This window comes from Odocoileus virginianus, chromosome 13 (genome assembly GCF_023699985.2).
Source record: "Odocoileus virginianus isolate 20LAN1187 ecotype Illinois chromosome 13, Ovbor_1.2, whole genome shotgun sequence".
Taxonomy (NCBI): Eukaryota; Metazoa; Chordata; class Mammalia; order Artiodactyla; family Cervidae; genus Odocoileus; species Odocoileus virginianus.
The window spans coordinates 34,724,673-34,747,730 of NC_069686.1; the positions used below are offsets into that span (position 1 = coordinate 34,724,673).

At 40.3% G+C, this 23,058-nt stretch overlaps 1 protein-coding gene across 10 annotated transcripts in view; it reads right to left on the reverse strand.

Annotated features, from left to right (window-relative positions):
- FMNL2 (formin like 2) overlaps window positions 1-23,058 on the reverse strand; it is a 323,788-nt gene that overhangs the window by 94,471 nt on the left and 206,259 nt on the right. For all 10 annotated transcript variants that reach the window (XM_070476194.1, XM_070476200.1, XM_070476198.1 and 7 more), the window contains exons 3-4: window positions 12,090-12,170; window positions 6,777-6,853 (exon numbers count right to left, since the gene is read on the reverse strand). In XM_070476194.1, coding sequence (XP_070332295.1) covers window positions 6,777-6,853; window positions 12,090-12,170 — 158 coding nt within the window. The remainder of the gene's footprint in view (window positions 1-6,776; window positions 6,854-12,089; window positions 12,171-23,058) is intronic.

Here is a 23,058-nt window from a genome sequence, read left to right on the forward strand (position 1 = left end):
CTTTAACATATTGCCAGTATGGAGAATTTCAAATTGGGTGATTACAGGTCTTGGAAAGTAGAATTGTTTCTGATTCTGACAGCATGCCTCATTACTGAGTACCTCACAAATTCGAAGTAAATACCATGTGTTGTAAATTTGAATTTAGGCAAATTCCAAATCGGCTGCTGGAGAGCTGGAAGGCACAGTGATAATGAGAAATAGCTCTGGAAAAAGGGCTCTAAGTGCAGGTGCCAATAGTTACTGTTTTACTCTAGTTAGCTCAAAGCTTTGTTTCCAGATTGCTGTTGTCTTCCCTCTGATTCCCTCCCAAATCTTAGAATCTCATTGTTCTCATCTAGAAAATAAAGTCTCAAAGGACATTACTGGCTTTAAATGTGTAAGATCAAATTAAGCAGATGCAAGACACATAAGACGAAGGAACAAATGGTGAATTTGTTCTGCCACTCTCCTTTAGAGAGATGCAACAGGCATATGAAAAGAACTGCAGTTTCTGACAAATCATGAAAAAAAAAAGAAAAATCACAAGGGAGAGAAAGAAGGTTAAGTATCACCCAGATTCATTATCAGTGACCACGTCTATTCTGTGAGACAGCATCTCAAACTGTTTCTGTTTCTCTAACGTAGCCCATGGATCACCAAGGGTCCCTGAAATCCTCTCAGGGGTCTGTGAAGTGAAACCTATTTTCATACAAACATTGAGTAGTTGCTTTTGTCACTGTTCTGACACTTGCACTGATCGTACAAAAGAAATGTGAATGAAATCTACCACCAGTGAATACACCTATTGATTGCATTCTTCACCCCAAGCACTCCAAAGGGGGGAAAAAGTGAACTTCACTAAAAATTCCTGATTTTATTGAAGCTTGCTCCTTGAGGATACATCTTTTGAATTCTGTGTGATAAAATGGGAAGCCCACAGAGCATTTCTGCTGCGTGCCCAAGAACTACGTGATCTTGAGGAAAAGCATGGATGCAACTGTTAGACCTGCAAGCTGACCCAGGCACTGTTTACATGGAATGTCAAATGACAGACACGTTATGGTTATTCTATCTTGGGTATCCATCAGATATTCTCAAAAGTGAAGGAAGTGAGCCTGCCATTTTGAGGAAAAGAATTGAGAATATTTTTTGTCAATAAAATTTGAGTTTACAAACAAAAATTGGACTTTTAGAACAGTGGTATTCCCCACCATGAGTTTGAGAGCTTCCCAATGTTTATATTCTGACGAGATTGGTGATTATTGGTGATTATTTACAAACGTGATTATTTTTATACTGTAGAATAAAGTGTGTTTATGTTTGAAAGATCAGGATAACTCAGTGAAACACTTTTTAAATGATTTTTTTTCATGATGTTTCAAAATGGTGCATGGGTAAAAAATCCCCATTCAGAGTGCAAGACAGCACAACAGATTTTAGTGTAAAAGAGTACAAAAATTCACTGATATGCTTTCAGATTCCACATTGCAACTAGCTTTAAGAAATCACCACTTTTGAATTTTGGTGATTTCTGGCCACAATTTCCTGAAAGTGAAATGAAGTGAAGTGAAAGTCGCTGAGTAGTGTCCAACTCTTTGCGACCCCATGGACTATATAGTTCACGGAATTCTCCAGGACAGAATACTGGAGTGGGTAGCCTTTCCTTCGCCAGGGGAGCTTCCCAACCCAGGGATTGAACCCAGGTCTCCCGCATTGCAGGTGGATTCTTTACCAAATGAGCCACAGGGAAGCCCAATTATCTGAAAAGGTTAATTTTAAAACTTTTTCAAGTACATATCTGTTTAAGGCCAGGTTTTCCTCATATACATAAATCAAAACAAATCACAACTTGAATGCAGACAAAGGTATGAGAATCCAGATGTCTTCTATTAGTAAAACATTAAAGAGATTTGTAAACATGCACAAACAACAAAGCCACTCTGGTCACTAATTTTTTTTTTTTTTACTTTGGAAAATAATTGTTTTCATGCTATCAATGCTGTATGATGTGTATTATTTTATATTTATATATCTACAACTAATATTTATTATGAGGTAATAAATTACTTAAAATAAGCATATCTAAAACTTACCAGTCCAAATTTCCAACATAGGAACATTAATAGATAGTGTGTTAGTCACTCAGTCCTGTCTGACTCTTTTGCAACCCTATGGACTGTAGCCCTCCAGACTCCGCTGTTCATGGAATTCTTCAAGCAAGAATACTGGAATGAGTTGTCATTTCCTACTTCAGAGGATTTTCCCTACCCAGGGATCAAACCTGGGTCTCCTGCATTGCAGGCAGATCCTTTGCTGTCTGAGGCACTAGGGAAGCCCTAATAGATAAAATCCACAGAAATAAAGACTTACTGGGTTTCAAAATAATTTAAGGGAGTAAAGGAGTCTTGAAATAAAAAAATTTTAAAGCTGCTGGTTTGGCTAACAGCTTTAGATTTGGACATCTCCAGGTTCAAATCTTAATGCTTCTCAATTGTGTGGACTTTAGCAAGATATTTAATTGCTTGATTCTCAAGTTCCCCCATCTGGAAAATGGAAGGTTCAATAGTCAAGAGCAATAATAATTAAAAAAACAAAAAAACACTTTTAACTTGCTGAATACACTGCTTAACATGTAACAAAATTATAACGATCTCGTGAATTTCCAAAAAGCACCATCTAAGAATGAATTAAGGGCTTCATTGGTGGCTCAGTGGTAGAGAATCTGCCTGTCAATGCAGGAGACACTGGTTCGATCCCTGGATCAAAAAGATCCCCTGGAGAAGGAAATGGCAACCCTCCTGCCATTCTTATATTCCTGCCTGGAAAATCCCATGGACAGAGGAGCCTGGCAGGCTACAGTCCATGGGGGTTACAAAAGATTTGGACAAGACTTAGCAACTAAACAACAACAACAACAATGAAATAATCATAGGGTACCTTGTTACATATACACCATAGGTGTTGTACACCCTTAAGACCCAGCCTAAGCCGTTCTGTTTCCTCTGCCGGCCTGGCCCAGCCAGCACTGTTTCATAAAGAAGCCCAGGAAAGAAGATGCTCACCTCACATCCTTCAGTTCCTTCCTCTTTCTACAGATATCCTCCTCTTCTCCTTGCTGACGTGTACCTCCCACCTGTAATCGCATGCCTATTCTCATCTCCCCATTGAGATACAGTGAACCAAGGAAGCATCTTTGAGAACTTCTATGACCTCGCACTCAGGATGAAAAGTAATTTTCTATCCTAATAGGCAGTTTCACCAAAATAAATTACCTGCAAAGACAGTGAGCCTACAATACAGTTTCATGGATTAACACCTATCAATCTATCCAGCTCACAACCATCAGTGCCTCTGGAATCTTATCACCCCAGCCTTCAAAATGTCACAACAGCTGCCTGTTCATAATGCACAGCCAATGTGTTCTAACAGTACTTGGCTCCTTTCAAGGGTATTTCAAGTCATTTTAAGGGCTTGGGTAAGTCATAATCCAATTCTTCTCTATTATTATAGTTCCTGAGAATAAGTGAATGAGATTATTTCTAGTCCATTTCTTATTTCAATTTGACTCCAAAAAATTAATTTTCTTTTTCAAAAGACCATTCACCTATAAAGTTTTAGGCTTATATCAAAACTCAGAACACACCCTTTGCTTGACAAAGCTGTAGCTTAGAATGCTATCGCAGCAAAGCCCCAGATTTTAACCTTGAAAGGCAAGCATGTGCCGAAAATAATTGTTTCTCAGGACAAGTAGTTTTTAAAGGTAATGTTCCCTTTTCATTTCAGGGAATCATAAACTCCTAAGTATCAGGATACTTTTAGATAGAGAAAGTAACATTTTCTGCATGGATTTCCTTAGGGATATATCATTATTATACAACATTGTCCAATTATTATTATAGAATATTATTTTCAACAAGCATAACAAATAACTGTTATCACATATTGAGAGTAACTGTTGTTGTTTAGTCACTAAGTCATGTCCAACTCTTTGACACCCCATAAACTGGAACCTGCCAGGCCCCTCTGTCCATAGGATTTTTCCAGGCAAGAATCCTGGAGTGGGTATTTCTTTCTCCAGGAGATCTTCCCAACCCAGGAGACAAACCCATGTCTCCTGCATTACAGGCGGATTCTTTACCACTGAGCCACCAGAGAAGCCTTGAGAGTAATTACCTTGCATTAAACCCTATATTGGGTCTTTCATAAGTTATCTTCTTTAGTCCTTGCATGTGTGGTAGGTCGTTCCAGTAGTGTCCAACTCTTTGAGACTGTATGGACCACAGGCCACCAGGCTCCTCTGTCCATGGACTTCTCCAGGCAAGAATACTGGAGTGGGTTGCCATGCCCTCTTCCAGGGGATCTTCCTGACCCAGGGATAGAACATGTGTCTCTTACATCTCCTGCATTGGCAGGTGAGTTCTTTACCACTAGTGCCACCTGGGAAGCCCCATTTAATCCTTACAACATTCCTATAAGTATTATTATTCTAATTTTATAGATGAGAAGTTAACTTAGGTCACATGATAAATACAGAGAGTTTATGTGTAATAACTTAAGTCAAAGAACTGATAAGGGTGCATGGCAAAAATAGGTCAAGATCTCTCCTTCCCTAAGGCAAATAAGCACCCAATTACCTTTCTAATATGGGATCTCAAAGAGTATAAAAAATCTAAGGATTCCCTCTATAGCACCTTGCATTTGCAGAATTTCTCACTGTACTCATTGATTATAATCACACTCCTAACTTTTCAAAACTTTTTCCCCATCAAAAGTGGTCAAGCCAGTTAGCTTTATAAAGAAGAGTCCATTTCAGGTTTGGATTTTCAGGACAAGCAAATTAAGTCAAAATCCTGGTGTGTGGTTTCATTCCATATAAGGGTATACCAGACAATGCACTTTCATGAATTTTTGTGCTGCTAATGCCAAAATTTTCCAAGCATCTCACATAGGTAGTAAGACAAGGGAAAACTTCAGCTGATGAAGATGAAAGAAAAATGTAAAACTCTTTCAATGTGCCTATAGTATCCTAAACAACAAACCACTCCAATTGCTTGCAGATTTGTACTGGCTTCTACCCAACCAGAGTGCTTCTACTCTGCCAACTTTATATTGGAAATGATCGCCCTGCCTTGGTATTTGATGGTCAATTTCACATTATTTCAGCAATGCTTGAAGAAATGCTTTTCGACAATTTGTAGAAATCCTGGCTGCAGATCAACTCACCATTTTCAGTCAAGAAGAAGTGCCAACAATAAGGGGTTGGCCTTACCAAGCGGAATCTAGTTCCGGATCCCTGAATATTGCAAAATATTTAAATTTCCTAAACTCTGGATGCCCAACTATATTATATTAAATCACCACCACTTTCACTCCCAACAGACAAGCTCCATTGCTTTGATCCCAGAACCCTGATTATCTTATTTCCTTTCAGGGAAAGAACTGCCAGATGAGGCCAGATAAGCAAAAGGACAGCATTCTGAACAAAGCATCTGACTCTACAGCCGTCAACTTTGGGGAAGTCCTGCCTTCTCTGGTCCTTAATTCTTTTAATCTGTGAAACAAGCAATCAATTTAAGCAATCCTAAATTTCTCCTCCAGTTCTAGTCTCACGTCACTCTGATCCACTGTCCTACAGCACACTTTCTGAGACAAAGGTGATTATCAACCTTAGGTTAGAATCAGTTCATTTTCCAAATATTTCACTCTCCAGGTGCGAAGCATGTGAAATTATCCTTAAGGAAATGAATATTCTCACCCAGGCTCTGAAGCTAAAAATTAACCTTACATTTCTTTGACTTAAAAAAAAAAAATATGCTGAAATAACTGTAGAAAATAACCACTTGGATGGGTTACACCAAACACAGTCAAAAGACGAAGTAAACTGTTATTTGGGTAATTATTTTACAAGAGAGTTTGAAAAACAAAAATGTAACATACATGTAAAACTTCATTTCCAATAGACCTATCACAGGGGAAGATTCTAAAAGACCTAAATTCTATAGTTTTTCCCTTGTAAATCTCAAAGAATCAAAATCCAGAGGGGTTAAACAACTGCCAGGTGTTAAACAGGTACTTTGGAAAGAATGGAAGCTATAGAAGAAAATACTGATATCATCTGCCTTAGAGACAAAACACGTTATTTGAAAGTACTGTATAACTCTGCCATACAATTCTAGAGAAAGCGAGTGTGTAATGAACTTGTATTTGCTGGAGGCAAAGCAACCGCGCTGTTGCATGAAAAACTCTTTGAAATGGTTAGTGCAAAGATTCCCCAAACTTTGTTTTCATGGTATGGATTTACACTTCATGGTCCTAAAATTTGGGGACGTAGGAAGAAGAGAATCAGAACAAAGTAAGTAGTAACACAAGGAGGTATGTCAAGTGACACTGCTCCAGCTTCTGCCCTCTTTTGGCCAGAGAAGTGAGAAAAGTATGAGGCAGCTTCAAGTAACCAACTCAAAGAACTCCAGGGAAGGCTTCAGGCTACAGGCTCTCAGGCTACATTACTTGTTGGGGGTTCCTATCTTGCCAGGGAATCACTCTACATACACCATCACTGAATGCAAGGAAAGAATTTTACTATTCTCATCAACATCCCAAATCTAGGACCGTCTGTCCTGTCTCTACTGATTCTTGTACAGCGAGCAATTCAAGAACTAAAAGGTTCCACCCGTCTAAACCTCAGTCAAAACTTACGATGAACAGTAAGGAAGCTTAGTTCTTTGGATATGATTCAAGCACTCTGTTAAGTGTCCAAAAGATTTAGAGCTAAAATGTTCAGTGGGAACACTTACCCAATATGGTTGGTTCTTAAAGAAATTTCCAGTTCTCTTAGCACTTGCGTGGATTCTTGAACACGCCGTCTGAATTTCTATAATTCAAGAACACATATTCTCACAAAAGATATTTTAGCAAGTGTTATAACTGTAGCTTACTTGTAATAAGTTTAAGAGAATACAGAAACATCTCTGCTTCTAAAGTGGGCTTCTCTCACATTTCTTTTTTGCAAAGCACATAAATTTTTCTCATTGTTAACAGCTTATGCACAAGGACTAGGGAAAATGACTTATTTCATGCAATAACTGTTTCTAAGTACCTTTTTTCTCCCCCTACCCCACAATACCTATGTGTTGGGGTCCCTGAAATCATTCATTTCAGTGATTCAGGAGGGCTAACAGGACCCAACATATAGTTATCCTTACAGCTAGGATTTACTACAGCAAAAAGTTACAAAGTATAATCCACTAAAGGAAAAGGTGCATAGAGTGAAGTCCAGAGGAAACCAGATACATGCTTCCAAGTTTCTCCCGAGATGAGTGACAAATGACAATATTTGTGAAATGTTTTCAATCACGGAAGCTCATTGGAAACTTAGCGCTATTATTTACTTGCACAGTCATTGCACAGGGTTGACTGTTTGCAACCCTGTGGACTGTAGCCTGCCAGGCTGCTCTATCCAAGGGATTTCCCAGGCAAGAATATTGGAGTGGGTTGCCATTTCCTTCTCCAGGGGATCTTCCCAACCCAGAGACTGAACTCACATCTCCTGCATTGGCAGGCAGGTTCTTTACCACTGAGGCCCCAGGGAAGCCCAGAAACTTAGTATCTGGGGCTTCTATTGGGGGCTTATCACTTAAACACTCTCTGCCGAGCACATACCAAAAGTACAGACTTCCAGAAGGAAAACAGGCATGCTGCATAAACCATGTGGTTGGCATCAACACTTCAGGCACAGTGAGTCATTATCAACAGGGAATTCTAGGAACTCTCCCGAAATTCAAGTGTCCAGTTGCCAAACGAGAGCCAACCTTGCAAGCATGCCTTTCTGAGGTGGCGATCTCAGACCTGCTATGTTTATTCTTTTCTGCATTACCTCACGTGGAAGGTCCCTCTAGACACTTCCCTTCTACTTGATGAATATCCTTCCTCATTCCCCTGCCTATCAAAATTCCATGTGTCCTCAGGATACTTCTCTGCTGCCATGACTGCAGAAGGAACAGGGTCATCCAGCTCCAAAGACAAAGGCGTCCCAAGGACAAAGGACAGGAGGAAGGTTAGAATGGAGGATTCCAGGATGTGGGGAGGGGAATGCCCTGCCACAGGCCGGCCTTGGTGCCCCCAGGGAGACTGGACTCCTGCTCAACACAGATGGGTTCCAGTTACCCTTCCCTCCTCTTCTGAAGGTCCTTGTGCTTCTCCACCAGCTGCCTCCCCAAAGACTCTCAAAAGTTTCCCCCCAACTGCCGTTCCTGAGGCACCCTGAAGACCTTCTCAGGCGTGCAGCATCCAGGACATGTGAAATTAGAGCATCCCTGATGCCATGAAGAAACAGCCGACCCCAATTTGTCAAGAATGGCTTAAGACAAAACAGAGTCATCTGTAGTTTGGAGGGACATCTACGCCCAGGGCTTCTTGGGGAGCTTTCCAGCAAACGAGGACTGGTCTGTGGTCACACAGCTGAGGAAACCACTTCCAAGTGTGCTGGCTGCTCCAGAGGGGCCAGTCCCCCGGCGGAGTCACAAGCCTTGGGCTGTCTGCACATGTGCCTCTCGGAAAAACTCAGCTATGCATTATGCACAGTTCAGCCCCCGCCATCTGTGCTGGTTCCCTAACTCAGCCTTATGCTTCCTCAGGGCAAGGTCATCCCTCATACAGAATGACAAGGACAACCGGGGTAGCACCAAGGATCTAACAGAGTACAAAGGAGGATCCGCAGAAGGACTAAGAGGCACTTATCAAAACAACGTAGCACAAAACACTGAGATAACAGGTATGACAACAATAGCAGATAATATTTATCAGTCATTTACCATGGAAGGTGCTACATTTTTGCAACTGCCGGATTAACTGAGACCCAACTAAACTGACTTCACCACGTGTTCTGTTCTCTGGGCGAACTGTTTGAATTTCAGTCGAACTCTGCACCAAAGAACCTTGGCATATACTTCCCTAACACATAATGACTGCCAACACTCTGCATCTGTACAATGTACCCAGGATGCTTTAAAAAAACTTCAAAGGGAAACTGTGTGCCTGTAGGAATCAGCAAAAAAAAAGACTTGGGTACCATTTATTAGCAGAGTTTAGCCTTCCTCCAGCCATCTCTGTAAAAGGCAGGCCCAGGGAGGAGTCCACAGAGACAGCTAAGCCCTGGAGACCCATATAATAGGTTTCCTTTTACATCTGCAGCGCCCACAGAGAACCAGACTTCTCTCTTCATGGCCTGTCGCCTTTCTCTACGCCAGACATGAGCACACCCCTGCAAAGTGAAGACTGAGACCCGCCTGGTATATTAAATAAGGAGGCTGGTTTGGAGAGATATCTAATTTAGGCTCTTCCTTCCCTGCCCTACAGGGTTTCATTTAAAACTACTTAGAAGAAATAGAATATGCTTAAGAAATTTTTTTCAGAAGACAGCAAATTAAGAATCTTCAATTCAATGTGAACAAAAGATTAATGAATGAAGTACTTGAGGACTCCAGATGCAGTTAAGGGGAGACTGCTTGGTTTAGACTGTCTGGCTAAAATGGAAAGCCTGATTACAAATCTTTTACCCCATAATGCAACTGAGACTTGTAAACTCATTTTAACTGCAAGCCATGCCTTACTCCAAGCAAAATCTCCTTTTCTCCAGACTTTAAGCATGACAATTATGTTGAGTGGAACAGATCATTTCCTACTGCCAGCTCCTGACAGAACTCTTACTAAAGCGGGGATGGTTGATCCAATGTCCATTTTAGGTGTTTGGTTTTTTGTTTTTTTTTCCTGAGAGTTGAATGACTGATTTTGAAAGATGAGGCTCAGGCCAAACACAACCACTCAAATGAACACACAAGGCCAGGGCAGAGATGTCAGGAATGAAGGTCAGTCCAAAGAGACATCCTTTGACTGGGGTCTCTTTATGAAGTTATTTGCAAGGAAGCAAGACACTTTCTGTGCAGCATATTGTTGCTTTTCATTTTGCATCCTTTGCCTTATCCTTTATCCTTCAAGGGAGAACTGGAACTGGGCCAGAAGATCCCACCTCCTCCCTCCAACCATCTTCCTCCCCGTGAGGATCGGGGCTGGAGTCTAGGTGCTCTCTAGGAGTTTTCATATCTTGGTTTGTAAAGAATCTGACAAATGTTGAGATGACTGTCAGGGATGGGAGATACTCTGGGTGAGGGGACCTCTCAGAACTGTATCGGATTCTGCCACATCCAGCTTGGGGCTTCCCTGGTGGCTCAGATGGTAAAGAATCTGCCTGCAATGTGGGACACCTGGGTTCCAAGCCTGGATCGGGAAGATCTCCTGGAGAAGAGAACGGCTACCCACCCTGGTACTCTTGCCTGGAGAATCCCATGGACAGAGGAGCCTGGCAGACTGCAGTCCATGGGGTCACAAAGAGTCAGACACGACTGCACGACTGAACACACACACAGAGAGCTCAGGACGCGTGTGCTCAATGCTGGGATCTAAGCCATCTAGCCAGAAGCTTTACAAGACAGGGGATTTCTGAAAATATTTCTCATATAGAATTTTGCTGCTCTTATGCAAAAGAAAGAATTTCTTTTCTGGGTTCTGTTTTATGCATATGGGTACACCTTCCTTTAACTTCCTCTAATCTGATGAGATTGAAGGCTGAGAAATTGAGAATGATGCAGCTGCCGCACAGAGGGTAAGGAGTGGGTGGGGCGAACTGAGAGAGCAGCACGGAGACATACACATTACCATAAGTAAAACAGGCAGCCAGTGGGAATTTGACGTCTGATACAGGGAGCTCAAACCTGGTGCTCTGTGACAAGCTAGAGGGATGGGGTGGGAGGAAAGTTCAAGACGGAGGGGACATATGTATACCTACGGCTGAGTCATGCTGATGGACAGCAGAATCAACACAATATTGTAAGGCAATTATCCTCCAATTAACAATAAATAAGTTATAATAAAATAAAAAAGAATTAAGCAGCTGTCTCATTTAGGGGACCTGACAGAAGTTCCGTGTTAAAAAGAAACATGTGTACCGTATTTAGGAGGAGGGTATTAGGATACTTTGACAGGTACATTCTTAGAAGAGGAGGCTATGTCATACACGGCGTCTAGGTGACAGCAGAGATCCACAGACCATTTGCCTCATCACTCCTAGACTTCATTTCTGCTTGTCTACATAGCAACCACAGGACAAAGGGCCAGGACACATCCCAAAGGAAATAATAGTTGTTCTCCTTTGCTTGATTTCTTTTGGCAGAGGGAGGGCAGCGCTTAGAATGGAAGCAGGAAACAAAATTTAAACATGCATCCCCGAGCCAAGAGACCCGGAAACAGCAGCTAACTAGGAAAAGTGTGCCTTTCTGCTCCTGAGTCACGTGCTGAAACAACAGAGGGAATTCAGCTCAAGATATTGTCAGGGCAGCCCTGAAAGCAGGAGCTGCGGCAGGTCAACCGAAAAACAAGTGCTGTCTGGTGGCGGGCCCTTCACCCATCGCGAGCAAGGGCGGCTCTGCCCTGAGACATCCCAAGGCTGATCCAGGCCCAGCGGGCTGTGCCCGGCTACATGCTTTACCACGAGGCATCAGTTTAAACCAACTGTGTGGCTGCACAAAGCAGAGCTCGTCTGTAAGAGGAGAGAGTCTGCTGAGAATGGAATCAGCTATTCTCTCCTCACCTTCTCGGGGCCTGGGGCACGGCTAGGGGAGAAGCCGCCAAGAGCATCAACACAGGATGTGAGCACACAGCTGGGATGACAAAGCCCCAGTGATTTTTCAAGGTCTCTGGAAACGCACCAAGGCATGGAAGACAAGTATTCTCTTTGCGAGGCCCTGTTTTTCTGGGGGCCTGAACACCTCCGAGCTGAACTAACCATCCAGTATAATTATAAATGGCAGCTACTCAATAACCATCAGAGGTACACAGCTCCCATCTCAGGAAAGAACTTTTAAACACATTCTCAAGACAGGATGACTTTTTTCTTTGTCTTTTCACATTGTCAGGCTCCAACAACTCCAGGGTTGTTTTCCCGGAGGCACCAGCAGAGTTTATAACAGAGAGGAAGGAAGGTCTCCTCCAGGGCACGAGGACTGTCCCAGCCAGTGAGGAAGCGACAACATGCAGTGGAAACAAATCCATCTTACCTTCCTGGTTACTGCTGGATCCAGATAGCCTTTGAGCTTTTGAATATAAGTATGGGGAGGGTTCTTCACCTGGAATCGTTCCTGCAGGAAGCACGAAAGTAAAGTGAAAAGCATGAAAGCTCTGAAGGCATGAAAGTCATATTCACACAGATTGATGCCGCTGATCCAAAGCCAAAACGCACCCACAGCCTGACTGTGGTGCTGCAAAGAGTCATTGGTTGTGAATCTTCAGAGTAGATGTTCTTATCCCCTCTTTGCCAAGGAGGAAACTGAAACTTAAAGGAACTCAGTCCTTCCCTAAGATGAAGCAGCGAGTCAGGGACACCAGGGGATTCAAACCCATGTCTGTTCAACCTGAGAGTCTGACCTGCTTTCCCCGTGGGGCTCTGCAGCTCCCTTTCTGGAAATAATCTGCCTACTCTGTGCGCAGGGTCCTCTATCAGCAGGTCTTCCATCTGTTGCATATTCTTTGAAGCTCTTGTTAGCAGGTCATTTTCTTTTGAATTTTTATTTTATCTTTGGAAATACCCAAAATTTGACTCAAACTAGATGAAATTAAATTGTTTCAAAAGTGAGCAATGAGGCTACTGCTCAGAGATTGCAGTGAGTATGTGAATATTTGTGTGCAGGTATGTGGCCATTAAAGGATTCCTAAGGCAGTTTCCAAATCAGAAAACCCCAAAATATTGTGATTAAAGGCACAATCACTGAAACAGCATATAATATATATATATACAACACATATATCTCAAGGTGATATTTGAATGGAGATCTGGGCTGAGGCCTGAGACTCTGCATTTCTAACATGTTTCATGCCGATGCTGTGGATGGAAGGACCACACTTTGAGAAACTCATGTCCGTGTGTATTAGATTTTATAGGCCATAATGTCCACAGCAGAAGTAGTAGTAAACTGAACAAATCCAAAGGCCCACACTAAAATGGTTAAGTACTATATTATAGGCATATCATAATAAACTACATTCTGATGAAAAAGAACACACTATATTGCACGGTGCTATTTGGACGGATCTTATAAACCTGTGGGAGCTTCCCAAGTGGCTCCAGTGGTAAAGAACTGGTCTGCCAATGCAGGAGACGTAAGAGTTGCAGGTTCGATCCCTGGGTTGGGAAAATCCCCTGGAGGAGGACATGGCAACTCACACCAGTATTGTTGCCTGGTGAATCCCATGGACAGAGGAGCCTGGTGGGCTACGGTCCATAGGATCACAAAGAATCGGACACGACTGAAGTGACTTAGCACAGCAAAGCACTATAAACCTGATGTTGAGATGAAAGAGAATACATGATTTCTTTAACAAGAGGCATAATTAAATACTAACGGTTAGGGACACACACGGGTGGTTTATTCTCACACACATATACACACACAGCTGAGTGATTTGCATAAAAATAATAGTCAAGGACCAAGATGGGGAAGGGGAATACAGACTGATTCTGAGAGGCTGGCAATGTTCTTTTTGACCTACCAGTAGTTACACTGTGCTGACTGTATCTTACTTATTATGCTATTCTTAAATTTCACAACTTTTCCTGTATACATGCTGTATTTGACACACAGAAAAAGGTTATACAAATCAGCTCCAAAAGGGAAAAAACAAAAATTCATCATGAAATCAGAACAATTCTTGTCAAGTTTTTTTCTACACACAACTCAAAAGATGTTTTCCTAGGAATTATTTTTAGCCCGATTATTGTTTACACCAAAATGGAATTCAGTGTTTCACAATGCTGACAATTGGCCAGCATAATAAGTGTTTGTTTATCCCATATAAATTTGTATTTCTTCAACACAGGGAACCACAACATTCTTCCTGGTCCACTCAAGGCTTCTTTGCTTACAGATTTAGAAATGCTAAGTTTCTATTGCTAAATCTTATTATTATCAAAAGATCATTTTACTAGTGAAAAAATATATTGTATTACTTTTTAATATTACTTTAAAGTAAAAGAAAGTGGCTTATAGTGAGACATCTATCAATACTTCCCCTTTACTTAAAAATGATCATGGCAAATTTTGTAGTATACAAACTCGCTCGCCACAGAACTGTTTAAAAAAAAGGTCAGCTTATTATTTCTAATCATCCCCCTGAATTTTCAATCCCACCAGCAACTTTTAAATAATGATTCACACATATTCAACATCTTGGGTGCCACTGTGTCTATGTATCAAGTCCTAATTTTTTTTTTAAACACTACCCACTAAGGGATCAGTTAGGATCCAACTGTCACAGGATTTTAGCAATAGCCTAGCTGAGGGCTAAAATAATCAAAAAAGCACCGCATTCCCAAAATGAACTGATAAGTGATCTAGGAACCAGTTATTATTTCCAACCTTGTGTATGACAGCAGCTGATGCCAGGGATACATACACCTCGATATAAATGAAACAATGCTTTTTAATAATACAATCCAACTAACCAAATTTTTAGACATCCCATGACCAGCAACAACTCATATCATATTCTATTCTTCTATAGACAATACTACTTACCTCTCTCTATAAAGTTCCTAACACATGAAACTCAGTGAATTTTAACTCTGGCTAATGTAGCATTTGCTTGAGGACCTAAAATTTTAAATCTGTGGACAGTTACTGAGAGATTTCTAATGTTTCTTCTTGTAGACAATGTCTTCACACCACAAGAGCTATATTTATTCCTTTCAAATAATTTGGCTGACTAGCATATATAATATATTGACATTCACTAAGTTAGTAAAATCCCACTTTCTTTCTTAGGGTAGTTTTCTGTTTCTTACTTAAGACTGTGGTCTTGTCACCCAGAGGGACTTTTGCAAATAGACACATTTGCTGGTCCTGTTGACTTGATTAGTTTCCTTAAAATTAATCCTTTGAAATTATGAACAGGGTCTAAATTTAACAAACATACTTTTTCAAATGTGCTTAGGATTTGCTATTGTGTTTTAGGCATTTTTTCTTCACTTGTCTGAGTAACTTACTAATATTATTTCTAAGAAACATAAAATGAAGAAAACAGATGCTTTAAAACACAGTCAGGGGACTTCCCTGGTAGCCCAGTGGTTGAGACTCCGTGCTTCCAGTGCAGTGGGGGAACTAAGATCCTGCCTGCTTATGCAACCAAGAAATAAATAAGCAAAAAGATGATGATTGTAGATAAGTTTCAAAATGTCATTAAAATTTTTAAAAATTAAAAATAAAACACAGTTGGTCTACATCATGGTGACTTCTCAAAAAACTATACAGCTCTGCCTACCTCCAGGGATTCAAGTGAAATTTTTATGGAGAAAAAATACAAAGCCCAACTATTTTCCTACAAGTTGGAGTTGTTTGTCTAACCTCAAAAGGAGCTATTGTTTGAGTTATAAATCCAGCACCTGATGCACCAAGCCTTTTCTGTCTGCCTATCTTCAACATGGCCATTTGGAAAACAGAAACATTTGGGGGAATACATTGAGGAATTTAAGTACCATGTCAAAATATATTTATTTTGAAGAACTTTGGGTGGATTATTGGCACCATGCTTATTTAAATGAATATTTTTTTCCTCTAAGTACTAGAATTTTAGATTTTGCACTGAAACTCAAAATTGATGTGACTGCAGTTTTCCATCATCCTCACTTCTGAGACTCCTTCATATTCCACATGTTATTTTCAATAAATAGTTACCTGCTTGCTCAACATCACTGATAAACGTAGCTTCATTAGATTAAACCCCTAACTTCAGTTACATTATATAGAAATATGGTCCTTAGGGATAAAAATTTGGTGATTTGTCAATAGGAATGAATAAGCCATCTGAAAGAGCTTTAAAAATACAAATTCCTTTCAAAATATCTAATCAAGCAGCATCACTAGCACTTTGACCTCCTGCTATCTATTTCCTTGCGTGACTGAACTTTCTTCATGAGATATTTCTAGATGGGAAATAACAATGGCTCTGAAGGTTTTAATTATTCTCTATAAACACTCAAAGAACTGAGCCCAAATCCATTTCTTACTATTCAGGACACTATTGCTGACAAACTGCATTGAAAGAACCATGGGAGGAAAGAGAGGGGAGAACAGACCTTAGAATCTTCTTGAAGTGTCTGAGCCTTTTGCAAATATTTTATCTTAATAAATTAGAGTGTTAGTAATTCAATTTCTCTGGTAACAACCAGAAAATGTCTTCCCATTGCTAAAAGCAACTTCATTTATACAAGTCCAAGAGCACTTTCCTCTGGAGCAGCACTCTCTGTTTCTCAAAGATAATCAACTTATCTTTCAACAACACTTTACAGTTTACCATATTCTTTAGACCTCTTAACTTACTCAAGCCTCCCTACCTGCCAAGTAGATATTAAGTCCGTTTTACAGATGAGGAAACCAAAGCTCAGAGAGTAAATGATTTGCCTTAAATCACACACACCCACACACCCAGATCAAGGATTCAAACTCAGGTTTTCTGACTTTGGTCCTTGTTCTTTTCACTATACTGTAATAAGTGTGCCCATCTTGCTTTTGATAGAATAAGTTTTTAAAAGACAAAAAACATGTTCTACTTTGAGTTCTAATATAAAGATAAATACTTGGCACCCAGTCCTTAATAATGTTCAAAGAATTAAACTTCTTTTAGATGCCATATACAAGTCACTTCTCACATAAATTACAGTTATGTTGTTGTTTAAAAGCACACAAAGAGACTGAACACACTCTGTATGGGGCACACACCCAGTGGGTTCTGTGCTGGATCTGTCAGCCACACTCAGGTCATAGCTAAAGGACCTCTGCAGATAAGCTTGTGCCGTATCTCTCATGGCTCTGAAACCGCCTAGTGACTTTTATAATTATACATTCATTTCTCATTAACTCAATCCACTAAGGCTTACACCAGCGTCCCCTCTCCCCACTGGCCACCAGCAAAATCACTGACTACACACAGACCAGCCCTGCAGATAAGGAAAAAAACAAAGCATTGACTGGATTCCACTAATGACCATGGTTCAAGTCTACGGCAACCCAAATTAAAAAACCAGGTCATTCATGTAATGACCTATAAGGGAAAAGAATCTAAAAAAGAGTGGATATGTGTATGTGTATGTAACTGATTCACTCTGCTCTACAGAAACTACCACAACACTGTAAACCAACTATACTCCAATTAGGGCTTCTCTGGAGACTCAGTAGTAAAGAAGCCACTTGCCAACACAGGAAATGCAGGTTTGATCCCTGGGTCAGGAAGATGCCCCGGAGGAGGAAATGGCAGCCCACTCCAATATCCTTGCTGGAATAATCCCATGGACAGAGGAGCCTAGTGGATTACACGGGGTCGCAAACATTCAGACGTGACTGAGTGACTGAGCATGTATACTCCAGTTAGAAAAAAAAAGAAAGAAAGAAAATCAGATCATTCTTTAAAGAACTTAAATGAAGGGGCTGTGAGACAGAAGTGCTAGATTCATTAAGTAAGTCACAGTGCATGGAACTCATCTGCTATGCTACAACATGGCCTTCTCTATTAGACACAAACAGGAAGCCTTGGATTCTTTCTAACCAGCTGAACTGTTTCTCTGGGGCCTCCCTCCATGCTGCCCTCTCCCCACCTAAATCTAATAAAGTTTGTCATTGAAAGCCTTTCTGCATAAAGGTTTGGAATTGGACATTCCACTCACCTAGTATATTTCTGATCCCTTGCATCCTCTCCATCCATGTGAATAATTATATGAGAAGTTACTTAATTGAGGTTAATTTGGCATTGGCTGGACTTACAACAAGCATGTTATAAGCATTTCCGCTCCATAAATTCTATTTGGATAAGCAACTCCAAAATCAAACAGAATTTCATTCAAGTTTATCTTATACCTTCATATTCTGAGCTTTACGGGAAAAAAAAAAAAAACTATAGTGAGTCTCTAGGAAATGAATGGCTCATGGGGGACACACTTCGTGCTGAGTTTTCTCCCTGTTTGGAACAGTCACAGGTCACCGGCTCTATTTCAGTAGTGGATTAAGCAAAGCTATACAAACTGCTTAAACACCCTTAGAGACAAATTAGACAACACCATCATTATGCCATTATTAATGTTTCATTATTCTGCTCCTGTCATAAATTTAGATGGTGAAAATTCAAAGGGTTTTTGTGTGTGTGTGTGCTTTTGGGCACATCATAAGCTCTCTAAGCTTGAATGATTTTTCTTCCTAGCTGAAAGTATTTGGGCTTCCTTTCCCAAGGCTGAGTAAGCCAACTGTTGTCTCTAAATGAGCTCTAATTACAATCAGCATCACTGCTGTCAGTGAGTAGTCATTTGTAGGACTTAGCTTGGTGCTCAAGGCTCTTCAGAGCTACGCTGACAGGAATAACCTATGTCCTCGAAGGGGTTACCCTCTAAAATGGAGAACACTGACATGAGTGGGTGAGGAGAAAACTCAGAAATAAAATATTGCATGAATATTGTACATAGACAGAAGTGATTTACACAATATAGCAGAGACCAAGAACCAGTGCGTGGGTGCGGGGAGCAGGTGCCAAGACCAGAAACCAGGTTTCTAAGCAGAGGGACTAAGGTAAGCCATAACATCTCAGCTCTCACAGGGGTAACAACTTACACACACAGGGGAAAAGCTCACACAAACAGACCCTGGATTCCCCTAAGAAGCTGAGAGTATCCAAGTCCCCAAGGGAAAAAGTACATTCCTTATTTCCCCAAAAAGGAAAAAAAAAAATTCTGAAACTTCAGAAAGGCTGCCAGACCACTACCCCACCTACAGAAAGTGTGTGCATGAAAGAGGAGGTCAGTTAAGAGAAAACAAAGTTTTAAGACTCTACCTACTTATAACAATAGACAGCCAAGAAAGCACTTTCACATGGAATTCCAATTTTGTCTAATGACTATCAGAGGCAGCTAGTGCCAACTGTGCTACTATTTAGAAGGAACCCTGTGGCTATTACTGGATGAAAACATTTTACTAGACAAGTCCTGGCCTCTGAACATCTTAAATCTTGCCATCACATTTAGGTCTCCTTTTTCCAGGCACTAACATTAAAGATGCCAAAGTGGGGAAAAAAAAAATTTTTTTTTTTGGTCATTTTGTTCTTCCATTCATCCAGAACATACTATGCAAACACCATTCAAAAAGCACAAAACGAAACAAATTTGATTCTAAAGCATTAAATCCCATCTGAGATACAACAGACACTTCTGTAATACAAAGTAGAATATGATAAGAGCCATATGTGATCCTCTGGAAGTTCAAAGAAAGGTAAGGCTCTTTCCAACCGAGATGATCAAAGGAATTTCCCTGAAGAAACTGGCTTTTGAATTGCGTTTTGAAGGACACGCAGCATATAGATATCCTGGGATGGTATGAGAGGCAAGAGACAGAAATTTCCAGATGGGGAAATGTGAAAATAAAGGCAGAGAAGCACAGGGCGTGTGCTAGCAACTTCAAGGGCTTTAGCTAGGTTCCAGTAATGCAGTTTATGAAAGGCAGTGGCACAAAGGAGCTAAACAGTGAGTGGGAAAGGACAAAGGCAGATGTCAAATAATAAGCAAATGTGTGCATATAGAATGGACAACAGGGAGCCTATAAGGAGTTCTAAATAGTGGAAGAACACAGTTAATACCGTATAACTCCCCTTTCTCTATTCCAGACTTTAAAAGTTGGCCATTTCTGCCCTTAGACTAGACTTGAATAATCAGCATGTCAGATTCATTCCACAGCCATAGTTTCTTGGAGAGCTGTGAAGCATTCTTCAGCTCTGCATATGAAATCATTTTCCTAGTCTGAGAGGAGAGGACAGCCTTCCAAGTGTTCCATTACAGCTCTCAGACTGAAAATAACTTTTGATGAGACTTTTCCAAATGATTTCCTTTATTTAGACTAGGAAAAGTCTCTTCTAGCTCAACAGGTCTTTCCTAATCAAAACATCCTATAATTCATTCCCTAATATGTAATATTAATTTGGTTTCTTTAAGCCTATTCATAGTTCATCATTTCCTCCTATTTAAAGTCTTTGAATTGAATTTGTAAGAAAGGAGGCCATTCTAATAAAGCTTATCATCTTCTGCTGTCCTAAGCAAAGACGAACCATGACTGTGCTTGTCACGTAGCAGTATTCAATAAGAGCAGATGTCACTGTTATTGTTATTGAAGATCTAAGAATGGGCAGAGCGGTGGAAGTCTGCATTTATACTGGAAAACCTTCAAGATAATCTTCAAATCCTTTGCTCTGTCCCTTCAAGAGCCACAGCTTTCCTTTCTTCTAGACTGGTATTTCTTAAAATATACACAACCAAGTCCTGCATCTAAAGAGGTTGAGGATGCTTGTTAAATCGCAAAAATCCTCCTGACCCAATCACAGTACTAAGAAATCTGTAGTTTCTTAAATTCCCCAAGTAGGCCTTCTGCCACTAAAGTTCATTAATCATAGCTTTAGATTATACTTCCAACTTGGATAGCTGAATCCTTCCCTTTATTCACTCTGTAAAGGGAATGTGCATATCCTTGGTAAGCAAAGACTTAGGAATATTTTCAGTTAGGTTTAAAGACACAGACTTACATTATAAAACTACAGGTACAGTCCATGCTTTCATGAAAAATTTGCAATATCCCTGGGGAAACTCTTCCTATAAAAACACAAGTGGTATAAACACACCTTATTGTTCATCTGAAAAATGGGAATATGAAACCCTTTTCCTCCATTATCATATATTCCTAAAATCTTTTTTTTTTTTACATCTTTATTGAATTTGTTACAATATGGCTTCTGCTTTATGTTTTTTGGCTGCGAGGCATGTGAGGTCTTAGCTCTTTGACCAGGGATCAAACCCATACCACCTGCATTGGAAGGCAAAGTCTTAACCACTGGGCCATCAGTGAAGTCCCCCAAAACCTTACTTAATGATGCCTTCCAAACAAGAATAACACACTGAAGATATTTTAAAGTCTCCTAAGCTAACCATGTATCACACAAATATAAAAGATATAGGAGGGAAAAAATAAATAATAGTTCTGATCCTGACCAGGGCAGGGGAAAAAAAAGAGAGTAAGTCTAAGATTTTTTTATAGAAAAAAATGTGTATTTCAAGATGCAGATAGAGCAATAATATTTTTCAATCATTCAAGAATGTGAAAGCATTGGAAGCTCTTGTTTTAAGAGTTGCTTTTCTGCTTCTCTGGTGACTGAGACAGTTAAGAGTCCATCTGCAATGCAGGAGACCCAGGTTCAATTCCTGGGTCGGAAAGACCCCCTGGAGAAGATGATGGCTACCCACTCCAGTATTCTTGCCTGGAGAATTCCATGGAGCAGAGGAGCCTGGCAGGCTGCAGTCCACGGGGTCGCAAAGAGTTGGACATGACTGAGCAACTAATACTTTCATTGTGGGCTTCCTTGGTGGCTCAAGTGGTAAAGAATCTGTTTGCAATGCAGGAGACATGGGTTTGGTTCCTGAGTGGGGAAGATCCCCTGGAGAAGGGAATGGCAACCCAATCCAGTATTCTTGCCTGGAGAATTCCATGGACAGAGGAACACAGTGGGCTAGTCCATGGGGTTGCAAAGGGTTGGACACAACTGAGCAACTAACACTTTCAAACTTTCTGGACTGTAAGTTATACCATCTGGATTCTCTGAAACTTCATTTGCCCCAATTCAAACAGTGTGCAAATACATGGGTAAAATTCATAGAATTTCAATAGGTGCTTGGTGAACCAAAGGGCGTAATTCATGTAAACCTTCAAATTAGACAGCATGGGAAGAGATGGAGATGGAAGCTGCCAATAATGTCAACAAGTGACTAGTACCACAAAGAAAACATTCTTATAAACAAAACATAAGGATGAAAATACAGGAAGAGTTACCAGATCTTAATCATTCCCATACCAATTTCTTCCATTTACTCAGGCATAGACTTATACATAAGAATCAAGCTCAGTATACTAAACATCAACATTTTCCCATTGTTACTATTTACATCACAAATGTCATTGAGATAGTGGTCTACTGTAGAACTTGGCTTTGATAAATGTATTGCTATAGATAGCATTTCTGCAAAAGGGGACCGATGGAAGTGGTGAAAGGCTGTTCAGAAACAATATTTCTCTGAAAATAATCCACTGGAGATTTTCATTTTTAAAATGTATAACTTGGACTATCCTGGTGGTCTAGTGGTTAGGAATCTGCCTGCCAATGCAGGGGACACAGGTTCAATCCCTGTCCCAGGAAGATTTCACATGCCATGGGGCAACTAAGCATGGGCACCCCAACTACTGAGCCGGCGTGCTGCAACTCCTGAAGTCCACACCTAGAGCCTGTGCTCTGCAACAAGAGAAGCCACCTCAATGAGGAGCCCACGCGCCAAAAGAGAGAGTAGCCCTCGGCTAACTGCAACTAGAGAAAGCCCACACACAGCAACCAAGACCCAGCACAGCCAAAAATAAACAAATAAATCTTTAAAAATTAAAATGTGTCACTTAAAATAGGACTAAGAATCATGAAATACCTAGGGATAGATTTAACAAAATATGTGCAAGACCTGTACATGAGAAACTTCAAAACATTCCAAGATATTAAAGACCTAAATAAACAGAGATGCCATATACATAGATGTGAAGAACCAATACAGTATTGTTAAGATATCAGTTCTGAAATTGATCACTGGAGTCATTGCAACCTCAATCAAAAGACTTCAGGGTTTTTCTTAGACACTGACAAGGGGATCCTAAAATTTATATAAAACTGCAAAAAAAAAAAAAAAATAGAATAGCCAAAATAATTTTTACAAAAGAACAAAGCTTTAAAATTCATACTACTGATTTCAGGACAGTAATCAAGAGTGTTGAATGGGAAAAGGATAGAAATAAAGATCAGGGAAACAAAATAGAGAAAACAAAAATAGGCTCACACATATAGCCAATTGGTTTTTCAAAGATACCAAGGTGGTTCATATAAAAACTACAGTCTTAAAAAAAAGAAAAGAAAAAACTACAG